Below are 13,650 nucleotides of genomic sequence, written 5' to 3'. Positions count from 1 at the left end.
GGCATCTATACAATAGATTTAAGGCTGAATGGACGATTTCTCCTACCAATGAAGACACCGGTCGTCTCTTATAATTTATAGAAGTTTAATCGATATTGGATATTCCGGTGCACGCTCAACCTGACATGGAAGCTTTGCCATTGTTGTTATGAGCAAGTTTTTTTTTTTTTTCCCACTTTTCAGTATTTTTCATTTCTTAAATGGGGCTTAAAGTTCATTTCAAGGACAGATCTTCGTGGCCCAACGTAAAAGGAACTATCTTAGTTGCATTGGCAGGACAGTAGTGATTTCACAAAAGGAAAAGTTTTGTCTCGTGGGAACGAAACAAAAGTTTTTTTCTTTTTCTTTGGAAGCATTGTTCAAAGCAGAAAGTGGAGAATTAGATTTAAAGGTTTGACTGAAGAGACAAATTAGAATATTGATTAGCATCGAGGAGGAGGACGAGCATGAAAATCACAATTTTGCAAGAGATTTTGAAATTTGTTAAAGTACCCATTTTAGATGAGTTATTTGCTTCAAAAGAAAAAAACTTGAAAAAGTACCCACATTCTGGGTCTCCTCGTATGATTTTCGGCTTAATTCCCCTGGAAAACCCGCAGCTTTATGTCAAATCTCAATTCTACCGACAACTTTTTCTGGCCACAAATTTTAAGTTTAGTACTAATTCTATCCCATCCTTTTTCGTATAGAATAAAACCTTAAACTTTAAGTTCAGTCCCAAGTTTGCTCCGAGCTCCTTTTTTTTTCCAAAAAAAAAAAGAATTGCTTGTTAACGAAACATTGACAAAGGATGACAAATGTGTCACAATGGACATGACTTAAGACATTTTGTGGCTTTTTTCCCTTATCTTTATCCGTAGTAATCTGTTAACAAGTTTCATGATAAAAGTAAAGTTAACGTGCAACTTGCGAAGAGAGTACAGAAACTACTATTTTGAGCGTACTTAAATATCAACAGAAAACAGAAAAAGAGTGCTTAAATATACTTCGTAAAGTTTCCTATTGGTGATTAGAGTCGCACATAATAGAATAATTATACTTTTGATCTCAAATCTTTCCTTTGAAAGGAGATTAAAAACAAACGAATAAAAGATAACAATCGATGAGACACTCTCCTTTTGTACAAGAGGCGATACGAACCTTTTAATCATTTTTTTAAGACAGAGTAATAGGACCTCCTAATCTTATATTAATAAAACCCTTGAGCCCTACTAGAATCTAACTTTTTTGAGGGCTCGGGTGTTCCCCTCCCCCCCCCCCATCATCCACAACCTATAAAAGTGAGGATAATTACAAAAAAAAAAAAAGTCTTAATTTTATTATACATATGTCAACTCGATCGTAGACCTTTTAATTATGTCAATTTAGTTATAAATCTATTATTTGAGGAATTAGCCGAAATGACTAAATTGGTAATTCATTAAAAGATTTATGACTAAATTGACATACATGAAAGGTCTAAGGCTAAATTGACATAATTAAAAGGTTTAGGACTAAATTAGCACAAATGTAATAGGTTGAGGTTTTTGTCGATAATTTTATCCAAAAGTGGTATAAACCTATTTTACATAAAAAAAAAAATTTGATGGACAAAACCAATCATAATATCAAAATTTACGCTGGATTCATATACTTTGGTTGAAAAGAGTCCATGAAACACACGTTGAATAACGAAACAAAAGTAAATTAAATGAATTCAAACGAGAAAGGCGTGGCAAAGCAAAGTGGATAGGACAGGACACTTGTTTAATTTGGGTCCTTAATCGTTTCCTTAAATGTGATTAACCCGATTTGTCGAGGGAGGGGGAGGACTGTTTTCTTTCTTTTTCTTGAGAGATACAGAGATAGAGAGATCCCCCCCCACCAAGAAAAGGGAGACGCTGTCTTCCCATGATTTTCTCTCTCTCTCCCTCTCTCTGTTTATGGGGGTTAAAGCAAAAAACTATTCCTCTTGTCTTCTCAGTTAACCCCTTTCTCCTACCGTACCATCTCTCTCTCTCTAAGTCGGCTTTCGTCCCTCCATTAAATTTTGGAGCAGACAGAGCAGAGCAGAACAGAGTCCTCCCTCGTCCTCCCTTCCTTCCTCCCTCAGCCTGTCATGTCCCACTTCTTGTCCTCTCTACCTCCACTGCCATAACAACTCTCTCCCTCTCTTTCTCTCAACACCCGAACCAGCACAGAGAGACAGAGAGACGAGTGATGACCCTATAAAGCCAACCCAACCCATCAATGGATGGGCTCGAGTAGTCCCGGTCCTCCTCGCTGCTCATGCCGAATGGATTCGAAGCGGCCTCTCACCCACTCAGCCTCCTCCTCCTCATCCTCCTCGTCGGCCCCGGCCACTCCCAACACCAACGGCCCCAAGTTCGGACACGGAGAAATCCACTTCGGGGACGTGGGCCCCGGCCTCCGGGCCAACCCGGGGGGCTCCATCTCGTCGGGGACGCCGCCGAAGAAGGCGAGGGCGGCCGACGGCGGTGGCGCCCAGCAGCCGCCGAGGTGTCAGGTGGAGGGATGCAATGTGGATCTGAGCGAGGCCAAGACCTATTATTCGAGGCACAAGGTGTGCGGGACGCATTCCAAGTCGGCCACTGTCGTCGTTCGTGGCCTCGAGCAGAGGTTTTGCCAACAGTGTAGCAGGTCTCCCCCCACTCAGCCCTTCGGTCACTTCTATGTTTGGGGTGGCCTTTACATCCTTTTCTTCTTTTCGTTTGGGTTCTTCTTTGGGAAAAATTCGTTGGAAAGTTCAGTTCTTGAGAGACCCTGTTTATGTGCATGGGTTGTGTTCATCAACTCACTTTCTTCTTTGAAGGACCGTTAACTCTTCAGAAAAAAGTTTCACTTTTTAGTAGTATTACTTGTTGTTTGGGAAGAGGTAGCTGAGTTTGTATTTACAGTTGGATCATTTTGGGCATTGGGAGATTCTGCTGCTTCTTAATAGGATCAAGTCTCATGAATAGTTGACTAGTGTTCTTCGTGTCCTCTGTGTTGGTTCTGTTTGGCCTGAGCCTGGGCGACTCTTCCTTTCTTTTTTTTCTGATTCTGATGCTTGTTTTCAATGTTTTGTTTCTGTTTGTTTGTGTTCTTGGGCTGGTTTTCTTGTTAGGTGGGTGGATCTTTTCTTGGTTGCTAATGGTGATTTGTGTGCAAAATGCGATTGTTTCTTGGTAATTGTTTTGTCTCCTTTTTGAAGAGTGAACTGCAAATTTTCACTTCGGCAGTACGATGAGCGACCCTGTTTCAGCTATTGGCTTGTCTGGATTTCAATCCTAAAATGTGATGTTGCAGAATTCAGTTGCTAGTGAAATTTGTGCTTTACTATTGTGTTACTGTAATCTCAAAACGTATACGAGCCTTTGTTTGGTCAGTGGCTTCTGTTTACTGAACTGGGATTGCTGCGAGGTAAGGTGCCCGAAGACATGATCTGAAGTGTTTTAGCCTTCTACCCTTCTTCCATTGCTGTTGGAATCTGTCGGCTTCTAATTCTGGCGCATTTAACAGGTTCCATCAGCTTCATGAATTTGACCAAGGGAAAAGGAGTTGCCGCAGACGGTTGGCCGGTCATAATGAGCGCCGTAGGAAGCCACCTCCTGGATCATTACTCTCCTCTCGCCACAATCGCTTCTCTTCCTGTATTTATGGTCAGTTATCCCCTCTCTATCTGAGTGTAGGATTAGTTTATCATCTGTGCTTATATTTGATGCTTTGCAGATAACAGCACTGGAGGTGCAGGGTATGTGATAGACTACTGTGCATATCCGAGGCCTCCTCCGAGGGAAGCATGGATCGCTGCTCAAGCATCCAATCAGGGACCTGGAAATCAGACCAACCCTGGCCGGGAAAATCTCCAGTTACATCCTCTGTGGCAGAGCAGTCCCGAAAATCATCAGTATGACCCCTTCCTTCAAGGTCCGTCTCCTTCAGTGGGAGGCACCAGCTCTTCCGGTCCAGGGTTTTCTCCAGGAGACAGCTTTAACCCCAGCTGTGCTCTCTCTCTTCTGTCAAACCAACAATCGGACTCTGCAAGTCAAGCATCGGGTCCTGCACTTAACAGCGATGTCCCAAGTCCTGAAGCCTCAGTTGGGGCTCAAGTAATAAGTCCTCTTGATGCTGTCTGCAATTTTTCTAGCGCCTCATGGACTTTGAAGGTGAATGAGGCTCCCGGCATTGCACCGGATATAGCCCCTGACCTTGGTTTAGTTCATGTCTCACAGCCTCTCGATGGTCCGTTCTCGAATGGCCTCGAGTTCTCACTGCAGAGCAGGAGGCAGAACACGGACCAAGATCATTCTCAGGATTACAACTCAACTCAGCAGATGCACTGGTCGCTCTAAGCACCCAGTTCTGCAGAATTTGCAAAAACGAAAGGATATTAAAGAATTCGACATGATTCCTGCTTTCTGGATTTAGCTCATCTTGTATCGACCTACCTTGTTTTTTCTGTTTAAGAACAATGAGATACAATGTAAGGAAGTAAGATGCTGGACCGTTCAGTCTTGTTCAACTGTCATTTTGCTGCAACCGTTTCCAGTTCTAATGCGAGCAGTCAATTCTCTGTGACTAGGATGTAGTTGTCACTAGATACCAGGCAGCGAAAATTGAGTTCAATGCCCAGTACTTTCCAGTTCTGAATTTGAAGCTAGCATCCCTTAACTGATCTTGGCACAGTTAAACAGGATGCTCATCAGGATAAAATACTAGGGTTCTTCTGCTAACCAAACTTAAATTCAGATTGGACGCTCAAGATCACGCACCATAAATCTTAACACCAAAATCTGAGTGCCAGTCAAGAGAAGTAAGCTAGGCCCACTTTGTGGTATATACAAATGAATGTTACATGAGTGAGATGTCGACTGATTACAAGAAACCTATTGGGAGAGCAAGCCCTGTCCGATGCTCCAACGGAATGGAGCATGTGAGTAGAAATCCTAATGACCTTTCTTCACCTGCCTCAAACAAGGCAAGTAATCCAACCAGGCATGGTCGCACCACCTCCGATCCACGTAGCAATCACAGACAAACGGGATTTCACAACAGACTAGCCGTTGCTTCTTAGAGGTGCATCAGAGTTATAAATCCAATTAATCCACCAAATAAATCGATCCCAAAAATCTCTGATTAAGAGCAAGTTTCTTCCTGTCTTTTCTGTATCACGAGCTGCACCACTCAAGTTTGTGGCAAGTGGACAGTCATTTCGTCCTGGCATTCTAATGGTCATCTTCTTCTGTCCCCGGGCAGTTGGATAACAGTTCTTCTTTGGATCCATACTGAGAAGAGAATTGTACCCACATGTTAACCTTACTAATATTCAATGCCCGACTACTTACAGCTTACATTGCTGGCCTACAATGTGATATGATGTACTCATCTAATCCAACAGTAACCAAAGGAAACCACTACATGATGCTAACTCACCCGACATCCACAGAAGAGGCAGTAGTTATACTCATCTCGTAGTTTCATCAATACAGCCACCAAATTCTGTATACAGCAGAAAGCAATTGGTCATTCATAACTGTAGTGCCACTTATTCCATGAGTCATACTAAAAAAGATTCAACAATGAACTTCGCAAACATATGCTTATGCAACATTTTGTATCGAAGAACTCGAGAGAAATAAAAAGAGGCAGAATCTGAAAAATTTTCCTCACAGATGAGCTTCCAAAAATTCTGTTTTAGGATGAACTGCAAAGATAGGCAAAAGCAGTTGCATAATTAACTGAACCTCCTCAATCTTCAATCTGATGAACATGGTGGGTGACAAACTAATTTCACAAGTTGCGAAAAGAAGCATTCAATTGCACGGCATAATGAAATGTAGAAAATCCTCTTAATGATCTCACTCATGCACTACATCACTAATTCACTGTCATTTCACCAACATTTCACTGCCATAGAACCAAGGACGCAACAAAAGCATATGAAAGTTTGAAACTAAAACCTCACTCCATTAAAACAACAAGTTTCACCATTTCTAGGAAACAAAATGAATGAGACAAAGCCAATTAGATGTAATGAATCAAACTGAGATTTAAAGAGAACCTGGATTCTGGTATACGACGTCAAAGAACATACCTCTTCCGTAATGTCTTCTTCTTCCTCTTCATCCTGTTCACCCTCCTCCTCCTCCTCATTCTTCTCGGGCTCTGGAAATTCCTTGTTCTCTAATTGATCCAGTGCAGCCTTTGCCTTGTGAAAATTTACATATATCCTCCGACTCCGCCACTGTGATTTTTGCCAGGATCCAAACTCTTCCATCAAGGACTCCTCTGTCCTTCTCTTCTTCACTGACCTTAATTCATCCTGCTTTTTCTTCTCTTTATGCGGGTCCTCCCTTCCAATACCAGCTCGTGAGCGCCGAATCTTGAGCCCCACAGGTTCAGCCTTCCCCGCACCCTCCTTCCCCAAGGCCGAACCAGGTGTGTAGCCCATTTGCTTCAAAAGCTTGAATCCAATGTTGGATTCTGGGATCGGCGCCTCGATTTTGGCTAAAGTCTGCTCGTCCTCTTCTCGTTGCTTCCGCTCTATCTCAAGTTTCCGTCTTTCTTGCCAGTTAAGGAACTTGGTTTTCTTGTTGGAGGATTGAACAGGCAAGGGTTTAGCATTCAAAATCTGCCCCAAAGTCCAGAGTAACAAGTCATTACTCTTACCAATCTACTACTCAATGAACACCTACAACATATATCCGAAAAAACACAAACAGCCGGAGTGATTGTGTCACGATAAGCGGCTAATCTGCATGGGGGAACTTTCTTTACGTAGAAAAGGAAAGATAACATCATTTTCAGCCCGCAACGAATGTCGTCGGTGCCGGCCGCTCATGAAGTTGCAATGTTAAGTCAGTGACGTAGAGTTCTGCGCACACATTCTTAAGAAATTGCACGCCATACCATCGACTTGGCTATACCTAGAGGCAAAGCGGGGGCGAGGGAGAGAGAAATACAGAGAACAAGAGCAGGTCGAGGGTCAGGGCGGCATTGACGACCGAGGAGATTCTATGCCTCGATCGCTGGCTAATACAACGCCGAAGGAAACGAAGTGGGAGAAAAGAATAAAGAAACTTGGACGCCAAGGAGCGATATGAACACCGAGACGAATCGTGATCGACGAGCGTAGACGGTTCGGGGAGAAGAGAAGGCAGTACCTTTTTGGAGGAGCGTTTAGGAGGGTCAGGTTCATCGGAAGGAAGGAAGCGAGAGAGGTCCCCCATGTAATCTGCATCTCCTTCATCGTCTCTCCCGTTTCTACTCGCGTCCTCAGCTGATTCCGCCATGAAAGGGACGAGCGAGCTCTTTATCTCTAAGAAACGGAACTCGGCAGGGAACAAGGCGAGGAAGAAGAAGAAGAAGAAGAAAAATGAGACGAAATGGGCCGCCATTTGGGCTTCAGTCAAGTGCAAACCCAATCCGGCCTTTTGTCAATTTTGAATTTTAATTTCCATTTTTTTTGGATAAAAATTGAAGTTTTATTCACCCTTTAGAATTTTCATTTATCTTCAGTTATTTCACATAGTTGATTTCTTTTTTCCTCCCGTGAACGTGGAGAATATGCTCCGTCGCTTTTGGGCCGGCTGTGGCGGTAGAACTTCGACACGGTGACAGGCAGCCCCCAACCCTGCCACCGGGTAGCAAGTATTCGGCCCCGTCGGAGTGGGATTTGAAGCAGCATCACCACTCTGCAGATGGAAGCCATCCTCTATGCTTTCTTTCATGTGCCGCCTGAACAGATTTGTTTCACAACCGATCCACACACAGGAACCATACAATAACAATGGGCAATCGTGGCTTCTGCAGTGCGTCAAGAGAATCCCGAGTCGAAAACTCTTAGGTAAGTTAGGAGAGCCATTGTGCAAGGAATCTTCTAATGAAGAGAATGGGCCAAAGCTCCTTTCTTTCGAGCAATTACTCGAGCATATAGACACGCAAGTGAGAGAACAAATGTGTAAGTTGCAATGGTAAATGGTGAAGTATGTAGTAGAACCTCTGTGAAAAAGTACCACAAAGAATGCTACATTCTAAAAGAAAGCGCTTCCTGACACCTAACTGAAGAGTTCCACTTCACTCTCACGACATCTAAGCCTATGCGCCAATTCCGGTATTCAACAAGGTATTGATCTCTCCGATGATGTTAACAGGTCTTCCGTTGAACATGGATGAAAGTGTAGTCTCGCAAAGTTTCTTAAGCTCCCTGGTTTTCCGAAGAGCAGCTTCCTGTAGTCAACACCAGAACCACTCAGAATTACTGGACATCTGAAAATCTAATTTTGAAACAAAAAAAAAAGAAAAAAAGAAAAGACAAGGAGGTTTTGGAGTGGGGGTCACAACTGTATTAAGACAAAAAGGGATAGGACACACCAAGATCTCTACTCCCGGTACTGACTTAGAACATGCATCAGTCAAGAGACAGAAATAGAAACATTGGAATGTCAATGCTAGTCACTGTTGACCAAAAAAAAAAAATGCTACTCACAGCATATAGTACATGCATGACATCTCCAGTCTATACCTGTTATCTGACCAAACTAATAAAAGTTCAACAGTTCTGGCCAAAAAGGAAAAAAAAGAGAAAGAAAAAGAAAAAGAAAAAGAAAGAAAGTCTACTAGAACAACGGAGTACTATTCTTTCAACACAGGCCGAGATACTTACAATAACATAATTCATGTTCAAAAGTCTATCATGCAGCAATTTTCCCCTCACAAGACGAGATATCACCAAAGAACTTACTTGCTTTGGCCAGGACGAAGATAACGAGTTCTGCAGCTCCATGTGTTTTGCAGCTACGTCCTTCAACCCCTCTTTCAACTTAACTTCATGGTTCCTTTTTTCCTCAAGGGAACTCACCAATCGGTCCAAAAATCTATGATTCGTGGAAACAAAGAAGTTATAAAAGTATGTATCCTTTGAACCACAGGAAATAGAAAGTAGAGCAGCAACTCTCCAACTTCATAAAGTGGAAGTGAGGAGCTTTATACACTTTCAAAAACTGAAAATAAATTGCAATGGATAGACCATCAATCTGAAAGAATATCTGAAAGCACCTTTTGGAGTTCAATATCATGATTAAGTCTCGAGTTTTCCTGTTCGTCAACAGAGAAATGGCCAATGAAACGTCTGAAACCATTGTCTCGATTGCATCTGCAGCAAACTGCTGAAGGACAAAGGGAGCAACTGACTGGACTTGATGCTGCAAAGATAATGTCTCTTGGTTCCTCAACTCTGCTAACCGCTGATAGAGAAAGGCTTTGATCTGATGAGAGTACCAAATTACATAAGAACAAGAGACATTGTCCAAAACAACGTACAGAATAATCTTTGCAAGAGACGGTAAATCTGGGAGGTGACCATGAGATGAACCATAAATTGGGAAAGAATCATTGAATAAGACAACAAACTAAACACTACCTCATAGAGATCATCGAGAATGTTATTTCTATACTCTGTATCTAGAAGCTGGCTTCGACCTTCCTCTGTTTCTGCAGCTTGTGCAACAGTTGGTGAATTAATTGCAACTACATTGGGCAAGCTAACATCATCAATGACATCAACTCGAGGTGTTTCAACGCTAACATCCCAAGATATCTCTGACACCAATGTGTCCTGTCCAGCATTGCTTGGTTGATTTGGATTAGGTTCGACAGCTTCATTGGCCTCACTTGCTGTGACTATTTCATAACTACCAAAGCCATTACCACTTTCATCAGTTTCTTCCACAGTCCCAATATCCCAATCAATTGCAGCATTGTCCATTGAGATATCCCAGTCAATATTATCTGCAGCAGCATCCACATCACCTCTTGTCTCATTGAAACCTGATTGAGCATTTGCAGAGTCTGTGATATCAGAGACAGCAGAAACGTTCAAAGATGGTGGATTTTCACGAATGTCTATCAAGTGTGGTACGACACTCTTAGGACATATCTGCAAACATGTTTCAAGAAATTAATCTTTAAAATCACACCAAAAACCAATCAATGGATCTGCAATAACTTCTAATTTACCGCCTTACATCCTTCTCTGTGTGAGCATCTTTCACAAAATTTGAGTAATACTCAATAGCTCGAGACATTGAGTCACTGTTGATCACTTCCAGAATTCTGCTAAATGTGCTTGGAAGTGATTTTGCAGTTTCCAAAAGTTCAAACCTCACATTTGATCCCTGAAAAGCAGACACGGATGCCCTTTAATCCTATCTTAAGAAAAGGTTGCTGCTACTCTTTAGATTGGTAGAAGCACAGATTCAAAAGTTTAACCTGCAAACCAAGCTCTTGACAAGCCTCTACATATTTAGCTGCTGACAGAGCTGCATTTCTTTTGATATCAACTTCTCTACGCTCTAGCTCTGCTAGTTGCTGCTGAATCTTCTGAACTTGTTTCTTCTGATAGGGGCTTCACATGGTATTACTTATCAATGATATGATTATGCCTATCACAGAAAAACTTATTGCAATGTACTCTATACATCCTATGCTCTGAGCAAAACATATCAAGAAATAGACTTACATTTCATAATTGACATTTTGGATCATTGTCTGAGCAGCTTCACCTAGGAATATATGATCTTTCTCGAAAGAACGAACAATTGTTTCCCAAGAACCCTGCCAAAGTTATAAATAAATCCAATCCAAGAATTATTCTTTAGATCACAGAAGAGTGTGTGCACGTGCTGCAGAGAGAGAGAGGGGTCTTACAGCAGCACCTGATAGCCGGCCAAATATGTTCCTGCAATCTGGAGTTGACTTTAAGAGAATATCATATATCTGTTTGGCCTCTAAGTATCCGATCCCTGAAATGTACAGGCTATCGTCACACAATGAAACAGAAACACTCCTTCTCAAGCATACAACCAGAAAATTGACAGTAAATAAAAATGGGTTTCATGATCACAATCACAAAATTCCCAAAGAATACTCGCTAAATGTTCCAGATTCAATTTGTACACAAGCATAAAAGTCACATTATCATTCAAATGTCAAAAGAATACACGTCCACAAACTTTAGTGATGCTATGTAGAATCATGAAGAGGTGCTCAGTGGTGCTTTTTTGAAGGCTCGCTTCTGCTAGCAGAACCCAATGGTGCTTCCAATATAATGTTCGTGCACTCAAAAGTAGAAGAAAGAATTTGAATTGTTAAAACTTACACGGGCACTCATAGGAAATAGTTGCAGCCCCCGTCTTTCCCAATTTTACATTACTTTTGACATTTGAAGGTTCCTTCAGTTACAATAAAAATTATTTAAGAAGATCAGTATCACTTATCAACAACCTATATTTATTATAACATTTGATGCATGAAACTTTCACCTTATCAAACTTGGGTATATGAAACATTTAAGTCACCATGGCACCCTAAGTTGATTCCCGAAATCGCTAAGGAAGTCATAGCTCCAACTATATATGGAAAACTACAACAAAACAAATCCCAAAGCTCTACAACAATGCTAAACAATGCTAAGCAGATTGGAATCTGACATAGTCAGAGAGAATCTTGAACTAAAAGGCTTTTCGCGTCATTAAAAAATGTTGCATGCATCTATAGAAAATTTGATTCCTTATTGTTATATAACAGCAGAAGGTCAAGCTAAATATTCAGAGACACAAATATTTCATTTGCTAGATAAACTTAATTTAGACTCAGAAAAATCGCAGGTAATATGCTCACACAGATGAAGATTTGTCGACCAAATGCTTCCTAAACAGAAAGCTACAATGCTCAATTTCAAACTTTTCACCTATTCCCATGAAAAAATAAGCACATTGCCGGGACAATTAATTGACTCTGATGGTTTCTTTATAAATAGGGGCCAGGACATGGGGAGTCCATGAGTGCAACAGACCATCTCAAGGTCCATCTAGAGACCTATTTTCTTTTCTGTTCTTACTTTTCTTTTCTGCCACAGGAAGAGTGGGAGGTACTCTTAGATATGAGAAACTTCCTCACGTTGTATACTTTTAAATGACCTAACTTGGCTAAGCTCAATTAAGATGTTTCCCACAAATGGGTTTTCCGTTATTTTCAGTTACATCAATATTGCTGTGACATTCTACATTTTGCAAAGCCACATCCTGCAAAGCCTTGTCATGACTAGATTATAACTAGATAATGCAAATAGTGGCTTCCACAATGACCATCAATCCGATCACCTAGAGAATCATCATCTTGCTATGACTATATCAGAGTACATTGCATCAGACTTTGACAACACGCCCCCAAACTTCTGTTTTACCTCCAGTATAAGGCCACACCGAAGCAGCAATAATGAATGTTTCTCGATCAAAAACAGTACAAACAAAGATCGTGCCTTTGCCACCTTAAAAGAGAACACAAAATGAAAGAACAAAGGCACAGTCTCATCCGGTCATCAGAGCATGCCAAAATATACCACCGTGCACTCAATTTTTTACATGGAAACCACTTAAATCAATGGTTCAATTAGCCCAAGGGTGGAATAAGCCGTCCACGGAAAAGATGAGACATCGAAAGGAAACCTTCGGGGTCCAGGGTCTGAAAATAAGGATCCACATCCTTGGGAAGACTTGGGAACTGCTTAGAGACGAGAGCTCTAATCGCCGCCAACCGCTTCCGCCAATCGGCCGGTATTCTCTTCCGATCGACCAACCATTCTACACCGCGAACGGCGAATCATCAGGGCACAACACAAAAACGAACCCCGGAATCGACTAAAACCCACATGCAGAACGGACTTCGAATCCAGTTCACAATTCAAACCCGCTAAGAGGAAGAAGACAAAAACAAGGAAATCGGGTGGATTCCGACCAAGCAAGCGAAATCGTGATCGAAACGAGCAGAACCGGAGCGAGGGGGAATCGATTACCTCCGAGACGAGAGAATGTGATGTCGATCGGGAGATTGCGGACGTCATCTGGAGCTTGCATTTTCTCCTCTGCGGTTGAATTTCAGAGAGAGAGAGGAAGAAGAAGAAGAAGAAGAAGAAGAAGAAGAAAGTTGAAGTTCGTGTTGGAGGTGGGAGGGTTCACTTCTCGCTCGGCCTCTTCGATTCCGGGCGTTACGAACTTACGGCGGCGTCTCAAGAGCTGACGTCTGCTCACGCCATTTATTTTTTTCTTTTATAAAAAAAAAGAAAATGTTTATACCACCAAAAATAATTTTAATTTACTTATAACACTTTTTGTTTCAAATTAATTTTTATTTGAAAATTGAATATTAATACCAGATAACACATTTATTGTAATCTTGAAAAAACAAACAAACAAATAAACAAACAAACAAAAACGCATCTTTTTACTCATAAGTATCCATTATATTCTCCATAAAATTTGCCTCTGGAAATTGACATGTTGAAATTTTTTATCACACCATGGTCGGATCGATGATTGCACAACAGCTCTACGAGAAGCCTCGTAGGCAAAGAGTTCATTGGAGGTACTTAATCTCATGTTCAAAATGCAATCAAGATTTGAATTCAGACGATGCAATCGAGTAATAAGACTTGCTTGTTTGTTTCTCTTTTTTGTCAATGAGATTTGAATTTTCTCGAGCAATATTAAATTGCAAATTGCACTATTTAAAAAAAAGATTTAGAATTTAATTACATTTTTCAATTAGTAAAAAATTATAATGTCATTATAATAATTAAAAGTCTTGTTACCCAATCACTCACATTATTTG

The 13,650-nt window shown here is 41.3% G+C and overlaps 3 protein-coding genes across 3 annotated transcripts; 1 reads left to right on the top strand and 2 right to left on the bottom strand.

Annotated features, from left to right (window-relative positions):
* Positions 1 to 1,981: 1,981 nt before the first annotated feature.
* LOC115737802 (squamosa promoter-binding-like protein 9) lies at positions 1,982 to 4,557 on the top strand. The gene is made up of 3 exons (XM_048282711.1): positions 1,982 to 2,640; positions 3,502 to 3,641; positions 3,712 to 4,557. The coding sequence occupies exons 1-3, from the start codon at positions 2,234 to 2,236 to the stop codon at positions 4,332 to 4,334; spliced, it is 1,170 nt and encodes a 389-aa protein (XP_048138668.1). The 5' UTR covers positions 1,982 to 2,233; the 3' UTR covers positions 4,335 to 4,557.
* A 187-nt stretch (positions 4,558 to 4,744) lies between these two features.
* On the bottom strand, positions 4,745 to 7,318 carry LOC115737630 (G patch domain-containing protein 11). Its single transcript, XM_030669834.2, has 4 exons — positions 7,146 to 7,318; positions 6,077 to 6,613; positions 5,416 to 5,481; positions 4,745 to 5,267 (listed from the first exon to the last, which is right to left on the bottom strand). The coding sequence occupies exons 1-4, from the start codon at positions 7,272 to 7,274 to the stop codon at positions 5,208 to 5,210; spliced, it is 792 nt and encodes a 263-aa protein (XP_030525694.1). The 5' UTR covers positions 7,275 to 7,318; the 3' UTR covers positions 4,745 to 5,207.
* A 544-nt stretch (positions 7,319 to 7,862) lies between these two features.
* Positions 7,863 to 13,034, bottom strand: LOC115737629 (CDK5RAP3-like protein). Its single transcript, XM_030669833.2, has 10 exons — positions 12,836 to 13,034; positions 12,489 to 12,623; positions 10,690 to 10,784; positions 10,502 to 10,596; positions 10,252 to 10,387; positions 10,008 to 10,157; positions 9,404 to 9,919; positions 9,040 to 9,248; positions 8,726 to 8,858; positions 7,863 to 8,211 (listed from the first exon to the last, which is right to left on the bottom strand). Exons 1-10 carry the CDS (start codon positions 12,894 to 12,896, stop codon positions 8,080 to 8,082), a joined length of 1,662 nt encoding a protein of 553 aa, XP_030525693.1. The 5' UTR covers positions 12,897 to 13,034; the 3' UTR covers positions 7,863 to 8,079.
* Positions 13,035 to 13,650: the final 616 nt, after the last annotated feature.

This window comes from Rhodamnia argentea, chromosome 7 (assembly GCF_020921035.1).
Source record: "Rhodamnia argentea isolate NSW1041297 chromosome 7, ASM2092103v1, whole genome shotgun sequence".
Lineage (NCBI taxonomy): Eukaryota > Viridiplantae > Streptophyta > Magnoliopsida > Myrtales > Myrtaceae > Rhodamnia > Rhodamnia argentea.
Note: the sequence above shows the minus strand (reverse complement) of the source record. Positions and strands in the feature narration are given on the sequence as shown.